The sequence below is a fragment of the Diadema antillarum genome, unplaced genomic scaffold (assembly GCF_040938485.1).
Source record: "Diadema antillarum isolate AM-2024a unplaced genomic scaffold, OU_Dant_1.0 scf00000166, whole genome shotgun sequence".
Taxonomy (NCBI): Eukaryota; Metazoa; Echinodermata; class Echinoidea; order Diadematoida; family Diadematidae; genus Diadema; species Diadema antillarum.
In genome coordinates this window covers 1,523,161-1,540,280 of record NW_027271055.1, presented here as the reverse complement: position 1 = coordinate 1,540,280, position 17,120 = coordinate 1,523,161, and the positions used below count along the sequence as shown (strand labels likewise).

Here is a 17,120-nt window from a genome sequence, read left to right as displayed (position 1 = left end):
TGCATCCATTTGCCAAAGTGACAATTTCGTTGATTTCACACAGCAAAAGAGTGTATTTGAAGAGCTTGCAACCAAAAGGCGCTAAATCCATTGAAAAATGATGGATTTAGCGCCTTTTGGAAGCAAGCTCTTCATTTATAGAAACAGCCCTTATAAAAAGTTGGGTAACGCTAAAGGCCCAATCATACTGTAAAACTGAAATAACTACCGCGAGGTATTTCTTTTGCCTATTCGTAAGGTGAAAATGTGCAGTGCTTTACTTCAGTAGTAAGGTGTAGGCTCCTATATAATTTTCGGATCAAAAAAATAAAAAATAAACAATAATAAGGTGTATTATGAATGAGAGGGAAAGATAAGTGAAATACCGCCGTATATCAATATTTTTCGGTGGTACTTCGCCAATGAGAACGAGGAGAGCCAAGTATAGTGGCATTAAAACGTGTACATCAGGGAGGTACCTCACCTCCCTGGACAGGTGTACATGTAGTGGCGAATATGTCAGTACAGTACAAATAAAACGCGGGGACACTGGTGGCGCCCTCGCACTAAATCACATCCGGCGGAGAGTATGGCATTTTGTATTTTAGGGATATTTTGGGGCGCTGGATAGGGCCTACACGAGGCTATTAAGGCCACCATCTTGAATTCCAATATGGCCACCATGAGCAACATCAAAGATCCCTATCTTGAATTTTAAATGACCTGTGGCACAAAATTGATATAATTAATAATAATATTATTATTATAATTAAAATAACACAAGGGCTTATTCACATGCTAAATACAATGACGGATTGATTTGAAATGCTACGTCTGACAATCATCTTTCTCCTGCTTCTCCTTCCACAGACTATTTTTATACTCTGATTGAAAAGATTCAAGATTTCCCACCAAAAGTGTGCGCCAGATATTGCTTTATTTCAATTCCAAAAATGCAAAAGCCCAGTCGCGGCGGAGGAGGTACCCCCCTCTCACTCCTTCCACCTCACCGCGATTTAGCTATTAACATTTCCCTGAATAATCCTATACAATGTATATTCCTTTTCCTTATATAATATATAATTCACATATATATATATATATATATATATATATATATATATTTGCTGGAAAAACCCAGTACTATAGTATTGCACCGTAAAGTCTGCCCAAGATCGCTGAATTTCGGGTCTGAATATGCAAAATCACTCTCGTGTGGGACGGGGAATTTATACCCCCGCATACCTAGACTACCCCGTATAAGGCCAGCTCGGCCCCAGTCGCTCCGCTCGGCGCACATAAACATGTTATCTTCCAAGTTTTGCCCCTCCCTCCCCCCCCCCCCCCTTCATGAGAACGGGGGGGGGGGGGGGAGGGGGAGGGGGGCACTTCCGGGTTTCATGAGCTCAGCTCCTCTCTCCCCTTCCATTTCCGGGTTTTTTCAGCTGACAACCAAAAAAACAAACAAAAACAAAACAAACAAAGAAAAAGAAAAATAATCCTCAGTGGAAAAACATAACCTTATACCGCATTCACACTTTAAGATCTCTATCTATTTCTATTTAGTGCCACTTGTATACGTACTTCCGGGTTAAAAAAAGTGTGGGAGGCCCAAAGTGATGACACCTTGTGTATTCCTATATAAATAAATCACAACATCGATGTTTTTCCCGAAGGCTTCATATTCCCGTTTAAAGGGGCGGGGCAGGCAGACAGATGGGGGTGACAGGTATACCCTTGACCCTCCGAAACCCCATCCACCCGGATGCATGCTGACCGCGTATAAAAACAGCCTATGCCCTCTACTATAGGCCCTCCATGAATAACCTAGGAAATGGTGGGAAAAAAAATCACATAATTGGAGCTATACTAAAGGGTGTATTCACATTAAAAGTACAACTGAACAGGGGCGTATCCAGGAATTCTGTAGCGAGAGGGTGTGCAAAAATATTTTCTGATGCTGTTCCACTTCCCGGTTTTAAAATCAGCCTGACAAGCAAAAAAAAAAAAAAAAAAAAAAAAAAAAAAAGGCTTCAGCGCATGCAACTACGTTTTTTAGTGCCACTACAATCGATTGGGGAAGCCGGGGTGCACGCGCCCCTTGGCATTATTTTTTTCTTTTTATTTCTTTTATTTTAAGAAAAAATAAAAGGGGCGCCCCTATAGCACCCCCCCCCCCATCCACCACTGACTGAACAAGGAATGGAAACCCACTGGAGAAAGAGCTTATTACAATTGGCCATTTTTTTCCTTCAAAAATTCAGTAAAAAAAAAACAACCAAACAAGCAACAAACAACATAATAACACTGAGAAACACTAAAAGAACATTCGAAGCATGAAAATGTTCTTCTTCTTCTTCTGGTTAAGAAAATGTTGGATACATAAATGAGACTTTCATATCAGTATTGGTTTTAAAAAGTTTCAATCTAATATCAGTAATATTAATACAGTCTAGTTCCTTTTTAACAGTTCCATACATTCTCTTGCGAAGTTTTGCTTTGATCTCTTGAGTAATGGCGACGGGTCATTCAATCTTGGCCCCACTTTTATGTGCGCGCCAGTACTCTAGTTTGTATCAGTAACTCTTTGGTACCAGTATGGGGAGGGTCAGCAAATCCACTGCGTGCAATCAGCACTAACGTAGTGAGATAGGATATAAATGGATGCTTGGAGAGTTGACTTATCACGTGACAATAGTGTGCCTTGTGTGTATAAATGAACAACAATCTCCACCTACTAGTATTTGTTTGCAACTACATCATCTATTGAATAATTCGCTGGTCCTCTGCTTCTGAGCACAGCTGTAACCATCATCTGCAGTTTTAGTCGGTACATTTCTCCACTCCAGTAAAAATTCCCGCAAACCTGCTTGATCTCAACGTTCCAGTCTCTTCCCACCTCCCTGAGTCAACCCACTCATTCGCTTCCGCGGCCCGATCCCGCTGCAGACCAACCAGGCAACGCTAGCTGCTGCAGCAGTACACCGCATGCAGTGGATGTTGCGTACAACGTATTTTGCTAGCGAGCTACATCGCCCTCTGGATCGTAGGTAGTTCCGAAAAGGGCATTTCCCAGACAGAATCTACTGCGTGAAGCCCGTCCGAAGCTGAACTACGAGATCATACTGAGAGAACAGGACAAACGTAAGCTGATTGTTAAAAAAAGAATAAAGGGGAGGGAAGTTTATATAAAAGATCTAGATAGATAAACAACTGAGATGAGAGGTCGTATAGCCATAGCCATAGGTCAAGCTGTAAGTGTTGTACGTAGTGTTGAAGATTGGGAAATTACGTTGTCTCGGAGTCTGAGACCGTATGTGCAGTGCAAGACTGCTGCAGGTTTAGGTTGATGATGTCGAGTCGAATGCAGGTGCTCCAGAAACGGGACACTGACTGGAATATTTCTGTAACGTTACAGGTTGAACGGATAGGAACTGTTGTTTCTGAGCTATTTTAAGCCTGGGGGGTGTTTCACGAAGTCGAACTTAATTTAAGATTGACTAAAAGTTATAGTAAAGTATGGCACTTGTTTCCCTGTTCAATTTCTGTCACCAGCTTAATCATCACGCACTTCAAATTATCATTCGACATTAATGTTAACAGAATAATTTCATTGTTTTTAATGTTATTTATCATATCTTGCATTTTCAATGGCTGCATGACAAATGTCTCAAAAATCTTCATTTTCATTAGAAAGTTGAGCAACATTGAAGACACACACAGCATACCATTTAATATTTAGTCGATCTTAAAATTTTAGTTCGACTTAAATTCCTTGTGGGCTACCACTCTGTAAAAGGGAGCATGAGCGCTAGTCAGGCGGGCATTCACTTACACTCTCCCTTTGGAATGTTTTTTGACTGTGAGCAATCCAATGAACATGATGATGAATAGGTATACACTACAGTCTACATCCTTGTTGCTGTATGTACACAGCTTTGCTCTGTGTCTAGTCGGGCTATAGTACCGGTATGAATAAATTAAAAAAAAAGAATCAGTGTAGTCTATTAACGAATAGACACTCAAGATTTTATGTTAAGAGATTGCCCATTTTAAAATATATAAGTGTCGTATGGGCCTAACCCTGGGTGGTATTCATACTGGTGGTATTCAACGTTAGTGATAATGTTAAAGAGTACAGGTATGTTTATCAGGGGCGGATCCATAAAGAGAGAAGGCGCCTTTACAAAATTAAATCCCAGAAAGGCGTGCATTATTTTTATTTCTTTTGTTTTAACAAAAAATAAAGGGGATGTGTGTGCCTGGTGCGCTTCCCCCAGGATCCGCCACTGCTGTACATGTATGTTTAGATACCAAAGATGATCTGATAAGATAGGGTTATTGACTTTTCTTTCATTTCAAGATTCTGCACATTTTTTTTTTGCTCCTCATGGAATGTCACCAGATCCCCTAATACATAGTTAAATAATTTCCCATGATCATTACAATTTTCAGTCGTACTGCTCCAGATGGTATGAATATGATGCAGGACATTAACATATAGACCTAATGATCTAAACAGAAAAATCCATCTGTCCAGAGGATTCATTATCTTTTATCATTTTTTATTTTTACGGCTAGCTCCTCCATAGAGGGGATTCTGTGAAGCCAGACGTAGTCTTCCGGCTCCCCGGAACATATCCCTAATGACGTCAAGATGCAGACTGATCTTTTGGTCAAATAATGATCTATAACCAGCAGTTGACCAGCATTTGCATAATTTTTTTTTTTGTAGACAGCATTTGTAAAGCAAGTCACCCATAATTCTACCATAACAGCATCAAAAATTTGACTGCCAGCTACATGTAAAAATGCTTTGTGTGTAGTCCAGTTTTGACTTGGGAGGTCGAATCTACAAATGTATGTTGTACGAGGGTTTTTGACACACCATCAATTTCCACACTGAAGTCTACAGAGTGCACAACCCCTTCCTGGTGGGTCTGATGTGTAGTACTGTCATGTCCATGTAGATATCTCAAATCCTACAAAGTCAAATTGCACCCAAATCACAGGAAATATTTCATAGCTAATTCGTATATTTACTCATGAATTTGAACACAATTGATCTTCGGGAAGCTGTGATATCAATGTCAACTTTCATGTCATGTGATTCTAAACCACTAAAATTAGCCATCTAATTTTACTCGAATATGAAGGTATGGTATCTTTCAAGTAGGCCCTAACCAGGAGCTAAAGATCAATGTACAGTCACAATACAGTCATGATTGTGACAAGTTTAAAGAAGTCGATAGAGAAATGCAGTTCGCAGAGCATACACATACTCTTGTGCATGTTTGTGTCTACAACGTGGGTGCTGCAGGTACTAAATAAAATATCTCAACTGAATTCATTCATCTAGAGTCAATGTCTAAGCCTGCAGAGTATTTGCTTGTGCACAAAAGATACAGGCTGCCTCTAGCACGGAGAACAGAGTTCACAAACTCACAAGGTCAGTTGAAAAGGTGAAACTACCTGCACTTACCCGCCCAGGGATGGAATATTACATGAATGTGATACCCAGTAGCACCTGTTGCTTTACATTCTTGTCCCTCTGAAAACCATGTTGGGGCCTTGTCATAGGGCAGGGCTGCACACTAACCATTTTTTCTACTTGTCCAACCTGTCCCTATCAGACCAGTAGACACCCAGCTTTTCCAGAATTTACTTGTCTGAACCTATCAAAAATTTACTGGTCCTGCTCTTCTTTTTTTTAGGTGATACGCTTTTAGCGTATCACCTATTGTGATTGTCAAAATCTGTCTTTTTTCTTATTCTTCTTTCTTTCTGCCACATTTTGTGTCGTCAATATCTCAAGAATGACATTACGGAATAACATGACATTTTCAGTCAACATGTCTCATGACAATATCTAGCCACAATAAGGTTTTCATGACAGTAACGTATCTATGACGTCATCTAGGCGCCATTTTGTGATTTTCGGACCAGACTACATGATCGATCATAACTTCATAACTAAAGGTCATTTCTGTTTCATTTTTTGTGGACATAAAGTTCAGGTCACGTTCTATCTTTCTTACTTTAATGCTAATTACCTAGGACATCATTATGCGCGCGTACGCGCGCGTCAAACTTTTAAAAGGCTCAAAACAACTTTCCAATGGGAAATCTCGAAGTTTCAGACAATTTTAAGCGTTTCAAACAATTTTACGCGTGCTCGTCCGTCTGCGCGTTTTCGCGCGCACAGCGCGTCAGCAACATGAAAATACACTTTTTTGACTGATTTGGATTTCTGATACTTTGAGTAACAATATCCATTGATTTCCTATCGATTCTGACCAATAACAAAGCAATGCACTTGCGTCAAAGTTCAAATTTCGGGTGTGCGTCTATGTGCAAATATAGTGAAAAAATATGTCTTTGTTTATTTCGCCATAGCTCTTTAAAACGTCTGGTGACCCTATGTTTTTATAGCATATTACAAAAGCATATACATTTTCAAGTATCATTATTTCCATAAATACATTATGACGTCATCATATCGTCATCTGAAATCAAAAAAGTGGAATTAATCTTTTTAAGGTACTGTTTCTGACATTCATTTGCTTGTATCTCTGTTGTTTAAGCTCGATATTATCCCAAATTCAGATATGTTGTACTTTGAACATTTGCCTTTCAAGTCCATGTCATGGTTTTGAAATTTGATGACGTCATCATACCTTAAATTGTGATCAAAGGTAAAGACGCAAAATCGGACAAGATTACGTGTTATGTCTATGGGAGGTGATTTTTTTTTAAACCATGCATTGACTTGACAATGTATAAGCACCTTTATCTCAGCTGATTTTGCTTCATTTCCTCTGAAACTTAAGTATGTTGTAGCTCAGACAATAAGCTGCAGTCATCATGCATTTTATATTTTCAAATCTCCTCATCAGGTCGACAATTTTGTAATTAAAAACTGAATATGAGAATGCAATCTGAACGGAACGATTGCCGATTGTTCTTTGCAACTGTATATTGGTCGAATCCACGCGGCCACTTGTGTGAAGTTGAATAGCGCCATCTCAGTCAACATTGTCACGACAGTATTAACATTTAAGTTTCGCGTACGATCTCCAGGACAGGCGTAATCGCTTAGCGCGCTGGGTGTTCATAACGCCATACCGGAGGCGAGAAGTTCGACTCCCGCAGGACTTTTCTCTTTCTTTCTTTTTCTTTTCTTTTTTCGGCAGTTCAGCTTTACTCCGATGTCATTTATCGTATTATTTTATCAAGTATACGTAACCCGTGACCACGGCTGCTCTATTTCCCTTGTTTTGTATTGGAGTAAGTTTGAGATTGGGTTTGCTTCATTAATTTTGTTGCACTTGATGTTGTAAATTGCCCCTTGTTACAGTGTCCCGCTTGCCACCTTTCGTTTGCTCTTTCCTTTTCTCTTCATTGGTTCTTGTTATATTGTAACAGGATAGGTAGGAACGTGTACGTTTAGATAACTGGCAGGAATGGGAGCTGAATTGATTAACTCTAGTCCAGGTGTATGGTGTCTCGCTCATCTCTTTGAAATTCCAGGTTGTTATTGTTTGACCCAATAACGGAGTTGTAGACAGGTTTTATGTTGCTATAGAGGTATCTTGTGCCACATGAATGGACGGCATCACTGTTTAGTAGTAGTAATGAACTTTTTCATGTTGTAAATGATATAAAGATATGAATTTGACATCCAATCTTCGGGACAGCCGTGTGGCTTTATAGTCGCTTAGCGCGCTGCATGGTCATTATGCACTACCTAAGGACGAGATGTTCGAGACCCGCAGGACGCTATTACTTTTTTTCTCTCTCTTTCTTTGTTTTTCTTTTGGCAGTTCAGCTTCATTTCGATGTCATTACCCCACGACACACAGTCACTCAAGTTCCCTTTTTTTTTTGTTGGAGGCTGGAGGTTGGATTTGCTTCATTTATCATACGTAATGTTGTAAATTGCCCTTCGTATACAGTGCCCCGCTTGCCACCTTTCGTTTTCTCTTTCCTTTTCTCTACGTTTATTCCTGTTACACTGCACAAGACAGGTCGGAAAATAATTTACATAACTCAACTGGAGCAGGAATGGCAACTGAATAAATTAACTGTAGGCCAGGTGTATGGCGTCTCGCTCATCTCTTTGAAATTCCAGGTTGTTGTCCCCGCCGAACGAGTTCGAGCAGGGGACTATGAAATGGGCTCCGTACGTGTGTGTGTCCGTGTGTCCGTGTGTCCGTCCGTCCGTCCGTCCGTGTGTCCGTCTGTGTGTCCGTCCGTGTGTGCGTCCGTGTGTGATCAAAATGTTCAAAATGCTACTCCTTCGCCATTTCTAACCCGATTTTGATTCCATTTGCTTTATATGATGGCACTAGGTGAGGGCTTCAAAACTTCTACACAGAATTTTGACCTTTGACTTCTTTGACCTTTGACCTTGATTTTTGACCTACATTGTACATTGCCTACAAAATGCTACTCCTTCGCCATTTCTTACCCGATTTTGATTCCGTTTGCTTTATGTGATGGCACTAGGTGAGGGCTTCAAAACTTCTACACAGAATTTTGACCTTTGACTTCTTTGACCTTTGACCTTGATTTTTGACCTATATTGTACATTTTGCTACAAAATGCTACTTCTTCGCCATTTGTAACCCGATTTCAATTCCGTTTGCTTTAAGTGATGGCACTAGGTGAGGGCTTCAAAACTTCTACACAGAATTTTGACCTTTGACTTCTTTGACCTTTGACCTTGATTTTTGACCTGTATTGTACATTTTGCTACCAAATGCTACTCCTTCGCCATTTTTAACCTGATTTCGATTCCGTTTGCTTTATGTGATGGCACTAGGTGAGGGCTTCAAAACTTCTACACAGAATTTTGACCTTTGACTTCTTTGACCTTTGACCTTGATTTTTTTACCTATATTGTACATTGGCTACAAAATGCTACTCCTTCGCCATTTCTAACCCGATTTCGATTCCATTTGCTTTATGTGATGGCACTAGGTGAGGGCTTCAAAACTTCTGCATAGAATTTTGACCTTCATCTTTTTACCTATATTGTACATTTTGCTACTAAATGCTACTTCCGGCGGGGACATATATTACGCACCGCGTAATTTCTACTTTTCCTTGTTATTGTTTGACCCAATAACGGAATTGTAGACAAGTTTTATGTTGCTATAGAGGTATCTTGTGCCACATGAGTAGAAGGCATCACTGTTTAGTAGTAGTAATGAACTTTTTCATGTCCCTTCATGTCAATTATAGTGTGTTTAAAGGGGTTGTGTGTCTATCTGCCAAAGAAAAGGAAAAACTTATTTTCGTCATGGCTGTTTCTCTATACGTAACCGTAGGTGATGAGTGTTGTTGGTATCTGAGCAGTAAATAACAGAGCATCAGGCTAAAATCCCCCTTAGTTATACGCGCTAAGCGTTCAATTTGATATATCTTTATTTATGTAGTCAATCACTGCTAATGGAGTTACAGAATTATGTTATGACACGTTTCACTGAAAGTTTGTAAAGCAAAGTTTATGGACAAGGCAAGCAATTGTACATGTATGAATAATACCATTGATTTCAGAGGGAAATTATGGTATACCTAAATGTAAGGGTATCATTGCTTTGGAATTGCTGAGACAATATCTTGGCACGAGGGCTTCCACTTCTAATAACTGATCCCTTTGAAGATGTGTTGGTCACGGGTGATCGTCATGATTCATCTTTCACGTAGAAGCTTACGTTCCACACTCTTAGTTCGAGAAGACTTACCATCATACTTCAAATTGTGATTAAAGGTAAAGACTCAAAATCAGACAAGTTGACGTGTTATGTCTATGGGAGGTGATTTTTTTTAAACCATGCATTGACTTGACAACGTTTAAGCACCTTTATCTCAGCTGATTTTGATCCATTTCCTCTGAAACTGAAGTATGTGGTAGCTCTGAGACAATAAGCTGCAGTAATCATGCATTTTATTTTTTCAAATCTCCTCATCAGGTTGATAATTTTGCAGCTAAAAACTGAAAATGAGAATGGAATGTGGACCAAACGATTCCTGAATCATCTTTCACATATAAGCTTACGTTCCTCATATTTTCTCGTCAAGACGTACATGGCCGAGAGGATAAAGGCGATGTCACAAGAGACGTGAGGTTGCACACGTACGGGTTCGAACCCCATAAGAGTACGAAACAAAATACTTATATCTTTTGCTTTTTTTCTTTTATGGAGTATTCACCTTCGTCCATGTAGAAATCACGTTTTCATGTAAACGTACACACACACTGGCACACACACACACACACACACACACAATATCCCTTTGTTTTGTGTTGGAGACCACATTGCTTTGACTGGCAACTTGGACTTGAAATTACAAATGTTAAAGTGAAGATGACTCTTAAAAGACCGCATGGCCATGTTTGATTTTTTTTTTACAATATAAAGACCTATTGGTAAATATTCATTCACATATCCTTTCCAATCAACTTACTTGGACACGCCGACACCACACGAAATTTTGGATTGGTTGCATGACAGAAACAATTTCATCTGAATTATGTAGGACTGTATAAAGAATTGGACTTCACGAATATTTCTCAAGTCGCTACTTAACATTATTTTCGTTGTCGATCACTGAAAATGAGAATGGAATCTGGTCGAAACGATTCCCGATTTATCTTTGCAACTGTATATTGATCGAATCCACGCGGCCACTCGTGGGAAGTTGAATAGCGCTATCAGTCACTTGACGTATATCGCCAAAAAACTGAATATCAACGTAAATTTGTGTTGTGTGTATATAGCATACATAAGATAGATTTAAGTTTCGCACAAGATCTTCGGATCTTCCGTGTGGCAGAATCGCTTAGCACGCTGCGTGTGTATAATGCCCGACCGGAAGGAGAGAAGTTAATCGAGTCCCGCAGGACTTTTTCCTTTTCTTTCTTTTTTCTTTCTCTTTTCTGCAGTTCAGCTTCACTCTGATGTCATGAACACAGCTACTCTATTTCCCTTGTTTTGTATTGGAGTTTGGAGGTTGGGTTTGCTTCATTAATTTTGTCACACGTAATGTTGTAAATTGCCCCTTGAAACAGTGCCCCGCTTGCCAACATTCTTTTTCTCTTTCCTTTTCTCTTCATTTGTTCTTGTTATACTGTAGCAGGATATTTAGGAACGTGTACGTTTACATAACTAACAGGAATGGGAACTGAATTAATTAACTCTAGTCCAGGTGCATGGCGTCTCGCTTATCTCTTTGGAATTCCAGGTTGTTATTGTTTGACCAAATAACGGAGTTATAGACAGGCAGGGAAGGAAGTGACTTGATATTGCTTCATAATGAGGAATTTCGGGCAACACCTTTCCAAGTGTAGTGATTATGACAGGGTTCTCTGTTGTTTATTTTCGTCATGGCTGTTTCACTAGTTTAGCCATAGGTGATATATGTTGTAAGCATCTGGGAGAATAGAACAGATCAGTACCAAACTGGAATAGCCCTATAAACAATGTGGTAAGCGTTCAATTTTTTGCATTATCTTTCTTCTTTAAAGTCAATCACTACTGATCGAAATACACAATATAATATGACACGTTCCACTGGTAGTTTAGGAAAAGGGAGTTAATGCATGATGCAATGATAAATGTGCTACCATTGATTTTAGAGACGTCATTGTGTGGTTCTGGTGATGGTAAGGGAACCATAGATTGCTTTTAAAGTAATGAGACAATCATTGGACCTTTGCATCAAGACCGTATTCCCATCTAGAATATAATGCATGTTCGTGCAGCGTTTTTTTAATCCTGACGTGGACATTTTCTTTTTCTTGTTTTTAATTTAAGAATGTTATATCTAAATTTGTTTCTGTCCCCTAACATTTTTTTTTGGATATAAAGTTGGACGTTCCGTGACCGAGTAGAAGAGCAGCGATTTAGTTACAGTTTCAATGCATCTTGTTTACCATCTTCTCTGACATTAAAATGATGGTTTTTACATTTAACATCGTCTGTCTATTTGCCTGTTTATGCTCATAAAACACTGCTATAACAACTAATACATTTGCTTCACTTGTCACACGCAATGATATGGATTGCAGTTGTGCATGCAGTTTTCCTTTTGCCACCTCTCGTTTTTCTCTCTCCTTTTCCCTCACTTTGGTTTTGTTATACTGCAGATGGGAATGATTACAATAACATAACCCAACTTGAAGTAGGAATGAGAACTGAATAAATTAACTCTAGGCCAGGTGTATATAGCGTCTCGCTCATCTCTTTGAAATTTCAGGTTGTCATTGTTCGACCAACGGAGTTGAAGACAGGCTTTATGTTGCTATAGAGGTATCTCGCGCCACATGAATGGAATGCATACGCTGTTTAGTATTAGTAATGAACTTTTTCCTGTCCATCCCTGCCAATAAAAGTGTGTTTGACGGGGTTCTGTGTCATTCTGCCTATGAGAAAGCAAAGTTTTATTTTTGCCATGGCTGTTTCTTCTCTATGCGTAGCCGTGGGTGATGGGTGTTGTTGGCATCTGGGCAGTAAAGAACCGAGTATCATGCTATAATACCCCCCCCCCCCCCCCCCCCCCCCCCGTTAGGTTCTAAGCGTTCAATACGGTGATATATCTTTCTTCTTTATTATGTCAATCACTCCTGATGGAATTACAGAATTATGTTATATGACACGTTTCACTCAAAGCTTAAAAAACAAAGTTTATGCACGATACAAGCAATGGTGCATGAGTCCTATAGGCCATTGATTTTAGATGAGAAATTATGATATGCCTATAGTAGGGGTGTCATTGATTAGGAATTAATGACACGATTAAGCACTCCTTCCACTTCTGACTGTCCCCTTTGAATGTGTGTTGATCACGTGAGACGTCATAGATTATCATTCACGTATAAGCTTACGTTCAAAGTGTACTCTTAGTTGGAGGAGACCTATAGTTACATGGTTAAAGGCGATGTCTCTTTCGCTGGAGCCGTACGTTTGGCCCGTTTTTCTTTTGCCCTTTTCTCTTTAATTTAGGTATCACTTTCGTCCAGGTATAAATCACATTCTCATATAAAGAGACTCACTTGCTCTATATCCCTTGTTTTGTATCGGAGGCTTCATTGGTTTTACTGCTGGTAAATCTCACAGGCTTGTATATAGCTGTAAGAGCTCTCTGAACTGATCATTATGATAGCAAGATTAGAGGGAGTCATATTGGTTATGTAAATAATGGTTAAAGGTCATGTTTTAAAAGGCCACTGTTAAAGCCAGGATGGTTATAAACACTTAATTGTCATGTTTTATTTGTACGTGCCGAGGATCACTTGGACCCCGTTTACAGTGCGAGGCTCGGCCGCGGCTCGGCCGCGCCGAGCCCACCTTCATTCCGGTGTAAACGCGCAAAAGGCCAAATGCGAGGCCAAAATTGGCCTCGCATTAGGCCACGCTCTGGAGGTGGTCTTTTTCTCAGTGTAAACGCAAACTGGGCTAAATGCGCGGCCAATTTTAGTCTGGCTTCCAAACCCTCGCCTGTACTATTTCGCTATTCAGGATATTAACCACTTCAACGTCGAAAACTAGTATAGTTTAAGGTGGTTTTGTCCTGCAAAGGATTTTCTCCATCGGCAAAGGCCTTTGCTCAAACGGAATTCAGTCGGCAAAGGATCTGAAAACCAGACAATACCAAATTGCGTTTGTTTACAAGTAGAGCGCCACTACGACAAAATATTGAAAGGTTTGAATCAAAAGCGTGGCCAAGCCCGGCAGTGTAAACGGACTAAATTGCGAGGTTGGCCTCGGCCGCGGCTCGGCCCAGCCCCGCACCGTAAACGGGGTCTAAGTTTATGCACTGTACGTACTCAAAAAGTCCATAAATCGACTTAGTCGCACACGCACAGAATTTCCACTTAGTTTGTGTGACAGAAAAACAAATGTGATCTGAATAATGTAGGCCCAAAAAAGTTCAACTAAGTATCTCATTATAACTTCAAGGTGCTATATTACATTATTTTCTTTGTCGATCACGGATGACCGACATCTGTTGACCCCAAGCGTATCACCTAACTCGTCTTCAGTGTGACGAGTTTCATATCTCGTTTTCTTTGTTTTTTTCCGACTGGTTTCGACTATGTTCCTTTCTTTTTTTCTGTCATGTCTGACCAGTAAATTTGGCAATTCCTGAAAAGTTACTGGCCCGACAGTGATTTTTACTGGTCTGGGACTGTAGGATGGATTTCACCAACCATTAAAGGTGGAGGATTTTTTTTTTTAAATTTATTTTTTTTTTTTTGGTGGGGGGGTTCAAACCCTTTATGCAAATGTATCTTACAGAGGCTTATAAACGAATGATTGTAATCACCGATGATGCATGTCATTTCTGCAGAAATTCTTTTGAAACACAAGAGACAACTACTCATCAGCCAGCCATGTCTGATGCACCTCAGTCCGCAACTACGCCAGAGAAGACCTCTCCAGCCAAGAACCATGTCAAAGGTCACTTCCTCATTCCGAGCCCAATCATCACCCGCAGGACCAGAACACAGTCCATGTGAGTTTGGGGGTTCCTGTTGTTCGTAGGTCCTTTTAAACCTGAGACTCAGAATTTACAGCAGCCTGTCAGTTTACATAAACTTTGGGCAACCATCACCAGAGTGTCTTAAAAGTTGTTCCCCTTCCTTAATGCCGTCACCACTTTTTTTCCCCCTTTCTTTCTGTCTGTCTTTCTTCCCCAGTCTCTTGCCAAGATTTCGTTTAGCATAACCTCATTTAATTTGTGATTTTTGCAGTTTTAGAAAAAATTGCCCCAAGAAGAAACTCTCAGGAATCTTGAAGATTATTCCAGCAGTTACTGACTCATGCCATCAGAAGCACTTGAGGTTGGCAAGGGTGCTGCATTTTCATGAGTTTTTAAGGGATGGGGGCCAACAATCACAAAGTCATCAAGATGTTTGTCAGTATGTATGGAGGAAAGAAAAAAGAACAAGAATTTCAAGAAAATGTCTGTATAGAGGCAAATTCTGCTGTGTGTAGGTGGTTACGTGCAAATTCTGTACAGTGAAGTGGCAGTACTTGATAACTCCCAATTGTTATGTGTATTGAATTCCTGAGGTATTTTGTTTCAATTGTACAGGCTGTGTGTTAGAAAGCTTAACTAATACTAAACTCTCATATGAAGTTTCATGTCTAGGAGCCCTTGCAGTTGCATGGACTGTGACTTAGAAAAAATGCTGACAGTGTGCAGCTGCTCAAACAATTTCCTGTATTTCCACCAGGATGTTTAAACTTTTCTTCTGGATCAACAAGCTGTTGTCCAAGGCATTCATAAATTTGCTCTCTTACTCATTGTAGGTCCAAGTTTGCGGCAGATGGGCCAGTGAAGAAGGGTGAAATCATTGAGTTTGAGCGAAGCAAAGGTCATGGATTTATCCAACCCTCAGAGGAAGGGGCAGACAAGATTTTTGTCCACATTTCAGAGTAGGTGGTTCTCTAATTCTCCAACATAATTGTAGACTCTCTTGTGAGAAGAGGACGTTGCTCTCTGTGAAGTTTGACTTTCGTAGTAAAAGAAGAGTAAAATCAAATTAGAAAATGGAAGTTTCATGAAATCAGCACAAAAATAGGGAAGTTGAATGATTCTTTAGTTTAATTGTTATCATGAGACAATATCAGTGGTCATTAACACTACACCAGTTTCATGTGAAGGGGAAGATTTCATCTCTAATTCATGCATCGAAAAACAGAGAAAGGAATTTACTGAAGATTTGTATACAAGCTAATCTCATTGCCTCATTTTAAATGCATACAAATCTGACTGCAACGTATGTTACTAATTCTTTATGAAAACGTATGAAACTTGAATGTTTTGGAGCTTTGTAATTTTTGTTTTAGTTTTATTAAATTTGTATTGTTCTGTTTAGTTATTTGTCTAAGTCAACTGAAATTAGGGAGTAATTACACTTTACACAGCTTGTTCTTGTATTAGATTAAAAGTTTTGGTTTATTATCTTATGATCCATTTTTGACACAACTACCTGGATGATTTTATTATTAGTGCTACCATCTCTAAACTGATGATATCAAAATATACACTTTGTGCCCATCGTTGAACATAGCTTCATCTGATAGGGTTGTATATGAAAGCAATTTTTGGTGAAAGTAGTTTACATATTGAAATATTGAAAGTGGATATAAAATATTCAAAAGTTGGAGTGCCAGAAAAAGTTACTCTTAATGTGATGTTGTTAATGGGATATTCTAATGCTGCCAAAGAAGGGATTGTCTCAATGTACATTGTATCTTAACACCCAGTCTTGTTGATTCCGCTGTGTGTGACATGGTTGTCTATCTGTGCTTGTGTTGCAGCATTGAGGGTGAGTACGTCCCAGTCCACGGTGACCTAGTGACCTACAAGGAGTGCCCTATCCCGCCCAAGAAGGACAAAGTCCAGGCCGTTGATGTCCAGCTCACCCATCTCAACCCGGAGTCCAAACACGTCCGATGGGGCATGGCTGGCAGCTCCTAGGCCCTGGAGGAGCTACAATGTGCACCATCTCCACCCCCCTTTTCCCCCTCCCTCTTCCCATCTCGGCTCGGAGCTGACTTGTGCAACAAGAAGTAGCGGGGCACATAGCTTAGGCAGGCATATGGCTTCTTGTCAAAGTTTGATAGTACTATGCATCAATGGGAAATTTTATTGTACGGTGACCCTTTCTTTAGGGTGAGTTGGCCTTCGCTGCTTGACTGGCTGCTGTGATTTAAGAAAGAAGGTATATTTGTGTATACTGTTGAGTTTGGTAAAATTTTAAGACAATCAAACTTGCCTCCTGTCCATAAAGACCAAAAGATCTCCATTCAGAGCCTGTTACCCTGTAATGAGCCTGTTTTTAAAGACCACCTGTCTATGCAGGCCCCATTTCCCGTCTCATCCCTCCATGGTCTTTGTAGACAGGTTTCAGTGTGGATTGCGTTCCTTTATCAGTCTACACTGTATATTCAAGATGAATCATTACACACATGACACGAGGATAGATTGTGAGGAGTTCATACATGCACTGATAAAGGAACCTTGTACCAAACTGCATGCATTGAACATTCTAATTTGAAATGTGTCTTTTGACTTTATATTTAATTGCTATTTATAATTCAAAATCCTGCAGGTATAACATG

The 17,120-nt window shown here is 39.8% G+C and overlaps 1 protein-coding gene across 1 annotated transcript; it reads left to right on the top strand.

Annotated features, from left to right (window-relative positions):
- Positions 1 to 2,722: 2,722 nt before the first annotated feature.
- LOC139722480 (calcium-regulated heat-stable protein 1-like) lies at positions 2,723 to 16,890 on the top strand. The gene is made up of 4 exons (XM_071633769.1): positions 2,723 to 3,123; positions 14,338 to 14,502; positions 15,303 to 15,428; positions 16,317 to 16,890. Exons 2-4 carry the CDS (start codon positions 14,381 to 14,383, stop codon positions 16,474 to 16,476), a joined length of 408 nt encoding a protein of 135 aa, XP_071489870.1. The 5' UTR covers positions 2,723 to 3,123; positions 14,338 to 14,380; the 3' UTR covers positions 16,477 to 16,890.
- The last annotated feature ends 230 nt before the right edge of the window (positions 16,891 to 17,120 follow it).